At 38.9% G+C, this 8,769-nt stretch overlaps 1 protein-coding gene across 1 annotated transcript; it reads left to right on the top strand.

Annotated features, from left to right (window-relative positions):
• On the top strand, positions 1-8,462 carry LOC147511996 (ABC transporter G family member 39-like). Its single transcript, XM_086603577.1, has 24 exons — positions 1-481; positions 681-801; positions 889-977; positions 1,078-1,162; positions 1,358-1,517; positions 1,621-1,697; positions 1,939-1,992; positions 2,072-2,162; positions 2,256-2,557; positions 2,708-2,989; positions 3,339-3,655; positions 4,379-4,539; positions 4,675-4,778; positions 4,864-5,020; positions 5,121-5,249; positions 5,331-5,491; positions 5,600-5,932; positions 6,009-6,299; positions 6,392-6,472; positions 6,558-6,691; positions 6,786-7,013; positions 7,112-7,283; positions 7,466-7,720; positions 7,795-8,462. The coding sequence occupies exons 1-24, from the start codon at positions 210-212 to the stop codon at positions 8,050-8,052; spliced, it is 4,314 nt and encodes a 1,437-aa protein (XP_086459703.1). The 5' UTR covers positions 1-209; the 3' UTR covers positions 8,053-8,462.
• The last annotated feature ends 307 nt before the right edge of the window (positions 8,463-8,769 follow it).

Below are 8,769 nucleotides of genomic sequence, written 5' to 3'. Positions count from 1 at the left end.
CTTACTATGTCTTCAACTTGTATAGCTGTATGTATGTTAGACAGTCCTTCAAACTTCCCACGTTGTTTTAGGACTTTTCTACTTTTTCTCATGAGAAAATGTATCAGCAGCAACATCATGAAAGTTATAAACTACTATAACTACAAAAGTTTCCTCTACTTGCTACTTGAATTGTTCTCTCCCATCTGCAAGATTTGAGAGAAGCAAGAATGCGGGGTCTTGGTGGAAATGGCGCCGAAGTGGCCTTATGTTTTGGAGATGAAGATGTTGAAGAAGGATTGAAATGGGCTGCTCTTGAGAGATTACCAACGTGTGAAAGAATACGCAAAGGGATATTGAATGGACATGATGGACAACTAGAGGAAGTTGATATTAAGAATCTTGGTAGTCAAGAAATAAAGAACTTAGTGGATAGATTGATTAGGAATCCAGAAGTAGACAATGAGGGGTTTCTGCTCAAACTCAAACAGAGAATGGATCGGTAAGCTCGTAGATGATTCTCATTCTACTCATTTTGTTAGTAGGCATGTGTCAATAATACCTGTGGTCCCTTTAACATGTGTAGATATATTGTTCTGCCTTATTCCTACAGTCCGGGAATTTTAATGGTTGTTAACTGCATTTCGATTTAGTTCAGCATGGTCATGATGACTAACTGAGTAATTGCTTATTTTGGATAGTGTTGGAATTGAGAACCCAACAATTGAAGTTCGTTTCGAGCATCTTAATGTTAGTGCAGAAGCTTATATAGGTAGCAGGGCTTTACCTACAGTCTTGAATGCTTCTATTAACAGAATAGAGGTAATGATCGTTTAAATGTACAGTTACTGAGGATTTTATATTGCAAAAGCATATACTGATTTGGTAGTTATTGTTCTATTTACCAAGGGATTATTAAGCAGCCTTCACATACTTCCAAGTAAAAAAACGAAACTATCACTTCTGAATGATGTTAGCGGAATCATCAAGCCTGGCAGGTACAACGTTACTGTACTATTAGTTGTAAAACATTCCCTAAATCAATCCAAGCTAGTTCTTTGGTTGTTTGGAAGTGTAAATTAATTCATTGATTCGCAGGATGACTTTGTTATTAGGACCTCCAGGGTCTGGAAAGACCACTTTGTTGTTGGCTTTGGCAGGCAAGCTTGATTCGAAGTTAGAGGTAACGTTTGAGCATCTATTTTTTAAATGCCGACTGCAGCTGGTAGTACATCCCTCCTATAAGAACTTTGGTTATGCTTAGAATGGTGCGGGTGTACTTCAGTTTTTAACCAGGAGCTATTAAGTCTAATATACCAGCGCAAGTTCCTAAAATCATCTTGCGAAGTAAATATTTGATTGGTTTTCTTGACTGCAGGTCTCAGGGAGAATAACGTACAATGGACATGAAATGTATGAATTTTTTCCAAGGAGAACTGCTGCATATGTGAGTCAGAATGATCTCCACATTGGAGAACTGACAGTGAGAGAAACTTTGGAATTTTCTGCAAGATGCCAAGGGGTTGGAAAGCGATATGGTAACTTAAAGTTAAATATAGATGTTCTCGACTCATGAAAATGATACAATACCATGCGTTGAGAACCAAAAAAAGTTCCTTTGTCAATTGCAACAAACTGCAGATATGCTGTTAGAGTTGTCCAGAAGGGAGAGAGCAACAAATATTAAACCAGATCCAGATGTTGATGTGTTCATGAAGGTAAAATCACGAGTTTTTATTTTTTTTGTTGCAATGGGGATATCTTGACTGTCTTGTTGAGGCATTGATTTAGACCCAATTGTTTGTCACAATATCAAACAAAATTACATTTTTTTGTTACCTTTTGAAAAAGAAGTAGTATGCATTTTATTCTTCTTCATGAGTGAAATTATGTCAAGGTTTCCTTGGATAGATTTGAATCTTATTTGACTAAGATACTTCCTCTTTTCTACTATGTCAGGCAGCAGCACTAGAAGGCCAGTATGTAAATGTCACCACGGAATACGTTCTCAAGGTACAATCTAAAAAACTACTATTTTGGAATAACTGAGAGGGCTGTTTTTTAATTTAGTATTTTCTTATTACATCTTCAGCTTTTGGGACTAGCTATATGTGGCAATACTATGGTGGGGAATGAAATGATAAGGGGTATCTCCGGTGGCCAGAGGAAGCGTCTTAGCACTGGTAGAATAAATCAAACTACTCAATTTCTTTCAGTTTTTCAGTTTCAGAAAGTCCTGGATTGGATCAATAACCTACTATGACTGAGTTATGTAGGTGAGATGCTTGTTGGACCAGCAAACACATTTTTCATGGATGGGATAAGTACAGGTCTGGATAGCTCAACAACTTTTCATATTGTGAACGCAGTTAGGCAGTCTGTACATATTCTTGGTGGAACTGCACTTATTGCTCTTCTTCAGCCAGCACCAGAAACTTACGACCTCTTCGATGATATTATTCTACTCTGTGATGGACATATAGTGTACCAAGGTTCTCGCCAGAATGCTCTTGAGTTCTTCGAATCAATGGGTTTCAAATGTCCTGAGAGGAAGGGGATCGCTGACTTCTTGCAGGAGGTATGCACTTAAAAATGATCAATCATTTTTTGTCTCTCTACATATTCTTATGAAAGTGGTATGCTTATTCTGAATTGCTATAGGTGACTCAACTTTATCCATAATCTAATTTGGAAAACAGTGGTGACATCAGTCAATTTTTTCTACTAGGTAACATCAAGAAAAGATCAGCAGCAATACTGGGCCCATATAGATGAACCACATAACTATGTGTCCACTGAGAAGTTTGCAGTATCGTTTCAGTCATTTTGTGTTGGCCGCAAACTGGGGGACGAACTCAGCACCCCATTTGACAAGAAAAAGAGCCATCCTGCTGCTTTAGCAACTTCTAAGTATGGAATTAGCAAGAAAGAACTGGTGAAGACATGCTTGGCAAGGGAATGGTTACTAATGAAGAGGAATTCCCTGGTCTCCATCTCCCAAATGATACAAGTAAGTGGGATAGACATTAAACAGAATACATTCACTAGCTTATACCAGTTGTTTTGGGTTTCAAATGAGAGCTAAACTGATCGAGTCCATTTCAAAGTTGGCTTTGTTCAAGATTCATGCAGCTTGCGTATATATGCTGAGCATGGGGATTAGTTTGATGAAAAAGAAAAAAAGGAAAATTTAAGCAACCAGATAAACCAAGTGATGAGACCTATTAAAAAGTACACAATGTGAAAAGTATTATAAAGCTTTGTAAATCATGTAACAGACACAAAAGATTTCTTGTTCACATCTGTTTTTTATTGATAATAGCCAGTCCTAACAGATTCCATCTTTCTCCTGGTTTCAGCTAGTTATTGTTGCATTCATCACAATGACACTCTTCCTGCGTACCGAGATGAAACATAACACAGTAGATGATGGGGTAGTTTTTATGGGTGCAACATTTTTTTCACTTGTCACGATTATGTTTAATGCATTCTCTGAACTCCCAATGACGATCGAAAAGCTACCAGTATTCTACAAGCAGAGAGACCTTCTCTTCTATCCTTCTTGGGCGTACTCACTTCCTACATTTCTGCTGAAGATACCCGTCTCGTTCTGCAAAGTTTTCCTCTGGGTAGCAGTGACTTACTATGGTATTGGTTATGACCCTAATATTCAGAGGTGAGACTGACTCGATTTGGATTTGATCAGTTGAACAACATAGAAAACCTTTTTTAGATAACCACCTTATATTTAGAATAAAACTACTGTCATGACTATAGATTAATCTTAGAGCATGACAAAATTAGGTATATATATGTTTTACCCTATTTATAAATAGAGTTTGTGGGTTACACCCCTAACAACAAGTTGTTAAACAATGAAATAATATACGTCATTGCCACCTAAGTAGTCCGATCACAGTGCCTGCACATCACACAAGAGCCATTTCTATGAAGGCTCTTTCTCGCTTTTGGTTCACCTAGCAATGTCACTTGGCTTGGAAGGCTCACATCTCCATCCCCGAAAGGTTATTGACCATGGAGTTATAAACGGCTCTAAAAAAGAACATGCCTGCTGGCACTTCAGGAGATAAATAGTTACAGGAGTGGAATCTCTCCTAGGTGACGCCATTTTGTTTCAAACATGCAACCTCCCATATATATATGTGGGGAGGGGTGCACAACTGATGAGCCAATGACTCGTTTGGGATATATCAGAATGCTCCGGTACATCTTGTTTTATCAACTGCATCTTCATTTTGCATATCTGCTTATCTTCACAGAGTCGTTGATTTTCTAATGGTGTAAGGGCATGTTAACTTGTTGAATTTAAAGTTTGAACCTCAACTAGAAGTCTTTTCCTTTTGTGCTTATCACGATTTACAGGAGCTCCTTGCTGCAGGTTCTTTAGGCATTACTTTATACTTGTATTGATTGATCAAGTGGCTTCTGGACTATTCCGGGTGGTTGCTGGAGTATCTAGGGACGCGGTTATAGCTAATACATCTACATCATTCGTTCTACTTGTTGTATTGACTCTTTGTGGATTTGTCATATCAAGAGGTACACATCAAAGTCCATTTCAAGTTAAGAAATTTTACAATTGAAAAGTAAGGACAGCCTCCTAAGTAAGCTGATCTTAACCGACTAATTTTACACTACATCCTGTCTTGATAAACATTCTCTCCAACTCTTCAGCGGATGTGAATAGGTGGTGGATATGGGGTTACTGGGGCTCACCTTTGATGTACGGTCAGAATGCAATTGCCACAAACGAATTTCTTGGGCACAGTTGGGGTCGTGTAAGTATCTCATTACAATCAATAACAAAATGTCTGCTACTATGCAATAGAAGTAAATTAAAAAATTCATATCATAATAAAACAGATTATTCCCAACTCTACAAGAACCTTGGGAATTAAGATCTTGGAGTCTCATGGAATTTTCTCAAACACGAACTGGTACTGGATTGGTGCTGGAGCATTGATTGGATATGTTGTACTCTTTAACATTATTTTCACTCTGTCCCTCGCATATTTTAATTGTAAGTAGCTTCTGGTGTTGCAAAACTACTCCTAGAACTTAACAGTTAACAAAGTATAAGTTGATTATTAGTAGTCCTGATCCAGATTTATCATCGACAGTTAGGAAATCTCAGGCAGTTCTAACCAAGGAGGCCATGAAAGAGAAGCATGCCAACAGAACTGGCAAAATTAATGGTGCTGAACTATCATCGAAAACGAAGAGACATTCCACTGAGTCTGAAAATTCTGGCAAGTACCATTGTGAATCTGCTTCACTAATTTTATTTCCTAGTTCAACCACACAGTTTCCATCTAAAATAGTATGTACAGTTTCAGGACCAAGATATGAAATCACGAGTGTAGTATATTCCGGACCTGCTATAACAGAAGTAAGTGGCGAAGGTAGTCAGAGCAAGAAGGGAATGGTTCTACCATTCACACCTCATTCCATCACATTTGATGATATTAGATATTCAGTAGACATAGCAGAGGTAATTAATCTTTCAGTTAGTGCCCTTGTAAGTAGTAACTGAAACATTCATCCTGTATTATTCTTATTTCCGATATGAAAACAGATCTAGTTGGATTTGAATTTACAGGAAATGAAAGTTCAAGGTATGGAAGCAGATAGGTTACTTCTTCTAAAGGACATAAGTGGTGCATTCAGGCCAGGGGTCCTTACGGCGTTAATGGGTGTCAGTGGCGCCGGTAAGACCACTCTGATGGACGTTTTGGCTGGAAGGAAAACTGGTGGATATATACAAGGAACCATCACCATATCTGGATATCCGAAGAAGCAGGAAACATTTGCTCGTATCTCAGGCTACTGTGAACAGACAGATATACATTCTCCCAATGTTACAGTCTACGAGTCTCTAGTCTACTCCGCATGGCTACGTCTACCTCCTGAAGTTGACTCGGCAACTAGAAAAGTTCGAGCCTGCTTTTTTTTCTCCATTTGCTTTTGTTTAATTTGGTATCATCTAACACCTAAAGCTAATGGTGCAGATGTTTATTGAGGAGGTCATGGAACTCATAGAGCTAAAACCACTGAGGGACGCTCTAGTAGGATTACCTGGAGTCAATGGGCTCACAACTGAACAGCGCAAACGCCTTACCATTGCAGTTGAGCTAGTGGCCAATCCCTCTATAATTTTCATGGATGAGCCAACCTCCGGACTCGATGCAAGAGCAGCTGCTATAGTGATGAGAACAGTGAGGAACACGGTGGACACGGGAAGAACTGTTGTGTGTACAATTCACCAGCCCAGCATTGATATATTTGATGCTTTTGATGAGGTATGCGATTGTCACAAGAAGAGTAGTAGAACCTGTTGAGTTTCTTTTTTTTAACCCTGGTAAATAATTTGTTCTTAGACGCTTTGTTGCAGCTCTTCCTAATGAAACAAGGAGAAGAAACATATGTTGGCCCATTGGGGGAGAATGCCTGCCATCTGATTAAGTACTTTGAGGTGAGGCTGAATTTAAGTCTGATTTTTGTGTTTAATTTCCACTCCCTACATTCTAACTGAAAAACTTGATTTTATAAATGTCAAGAGTATCAATGGCATCCCAAAGATAAAAAAATTGTACAATCCTGCGACATGGATGTTGGAGGTGACTACTGCAGCACAGGAGGAGACTTTGGGCATCAAATTTGCTGAAATATATAAGAAATCCGATCTCTTTCTGTGAGTTGACTTTTCTCAAACTTGTCCTTGTTTTTTGTCTAGAAGAGAATCGTCTGTATCTGCTTCTTAATCGTCCAGGAGTATCTTCTTCCAGGAGAAACAAGCTTTTGATCAAGGAACTTAGTACACCTCCTCCTGGTTCAACGGACCTCTACTTCAGCCAACAATACTCTCAACCCATGCTCATGCAGTGCATAGCCTGCCTGTGGAAGCAACATTTATCCTACTGGCGCAATCCAGCATATACCGCGGTTCGGATTTTCTTTACCATCATTGCTGCTTCAATGTTTGGGTCAATATACTGGAAGAAGGGTTCTCAAACGTATGTTTGTATGTTGTTCTTTAAGTCAAAAGTCCTTATCCGATGGACCGGTACAATAACAAGATAAGGTACATATTTCTCTTCTGGCATAATTGCAGGTTTAGGAAACAAGATGTGTTCAGTGCTGTAGGTTCCGTGTATACTGCCCTTCTCTTCATCGGGACTCAAAATGGCTCTGCTGTGCAACCGGTTGTGTCCTTAGAACGTCCTGTGTACTATAGAGAAAGAGCTGCTGGGATGTACTCTGCCTTTCCATATGCATTTGCACAAGTACTCATTTTATCATTATCTGAAATTGATTTTAGTTATAGCGATTGATATTTGAACTATTGAGTGGGCAAGCTTAGTTTAGACTCTTCCATCTTGTTGTTAACACGTGTTCGAGATATTTCATGAAAGTGGGTTATTACTTATTACCATGTCGCCACTCAACTATCTGTTTTGTTGTGAAGGTTGCAATTGAGGTTCCGCATATCTTTCTCCAGACATTAATATATGGGGCTGTAGTTTATTCCATGATTGGTTTTCAATGGGAAACTGGCAAGTTCTTGTGGTACTTGTTCTACATGTATTTCACGTTTTTATACTTCACCTATTATGGGATGATGGCTGTTAGTTTGACCCCTAATGAAGCCATTGCTGCAATAGCATCTGGGGCAATCTACACAATTTGGAATCTCTTTGCTGGCATCGCCATTACCCGTCCTGTAAGTTACTTTGGTTAATCCATTCTTTAAATAAAATCTGATACTAAATATTTCTACTTAACTTCCAATCACAGAGAATTCCTGTGTGGTGGCGATGGTTCTATTGGGCATGCCCAGTTGCGTGGACATTGTATGGACTAGGTGCATCACAGTTTGGGGACATAGAGACTACCATGGATACTGGTGATACAGTGAAGGACTTCTTATATAGTTACTTCGGATACAAATACGACTCCTTGGGATGGATTGCTGCAGGGATAATAGGGTATACAGTTCTCTTTGCTACTGTCTTCGCCATATCAATTAGAAATTTTAACTTCCAAAAAAGATAACCTCCACATCTACAAGTCTACAACTAAACAAAGTTTCTCTAATATTTAGACAGAGCAACTCCATGACCGACATAAACACTCAATTGAATTTTATTGCTTCTGGGTGAAGACAATGTATAGTACAGATTAAACTGCCTCTCCACCTGTGTCTTCGACTAAGGTTTCTCTTATCTTCTCTACAAAGATTGAGGTTTGTTTATCGGATCCAAAGTTAGCTGTATAGTGAGCTCTGTTAGCTGCATCTTCGGATAAAGCAACTTCTACATTTTCTTCTGGTGTTTCTGTCTAATTATTAACTCTGTACTAGAGCAAATAAAGATAGTAAGTGGTTAATGTCTCCCTTGCCTTTTAATCTCGAGTACCACTGTATAAAGCACACCAGGGGCATTGCACTCAAATTTTGTTTTTAAGAGACTGTTGATATTATCATTATGAACACCGTGCTAGTCTAGCTTATATGCTGCTGCAAAAATGACACCGCTCTTTACGCCCATATAGGGAATCACCTAATTATGGACTTTCATATGATTGAGCTTGCGTACCCTACTACAGTCTCCCGTTCTGTGTCTACAAAGACCAGCTTGATGAATGCTGTAATGCCCATTTGGCCAAAACCTCATCTCAAAGGAATGAAGCACGAAATTTCTGCACTTCTTAGTCATGACTCATGAACTAAGATTGGTCAGCAGACTAGTTGGCTATGTTTCCCCCCTAGAA

The sequence above is a fragment of the Coptis chinensis genome, chromosome 3 (assembly GCF_015680905.1).
Source record: "Coptis chinensis isolate HL-2020 chromosome 3, ASM1568090v1, whole genome shotgun sequence".
Lineage (NCBI taxonomy): Eukaryota > Viridiplantae > Streptophyta > Magnoliopsida > Ranunculales > Ranunculaceae > Coptis > Coptis chinensis.
Note: the sequence above shows the minus strand (reverse complement) of the source record. Positions and strands in the feature narration are given on the sequence as shown.

Bases quoted from the DNA above. Each gene is read 5' to 3' on its own strand.
- LOC147511996 (XM_086603577.1), top strand. From the start codon at position 210: ATGCGGGGTCTTGGTGGAAATGGCGCCGAAGTGGCCTTATGTTTTGGA. The intron at 3,656-4,378 runs GTGAGACTGACT...TCCTTGCTGCAG, and splicing joins TATGACCCTAATATTCAGAG to GTTCTTTAGGCATTACTTTA. The intron at 6,692-6,785 runs GTGAGTTGACTT...ATCTTCTTCCAG, and splicing joins AAGAAATCCGATCTCTTTCT to GAGAAACAAGCTTTTGATCA.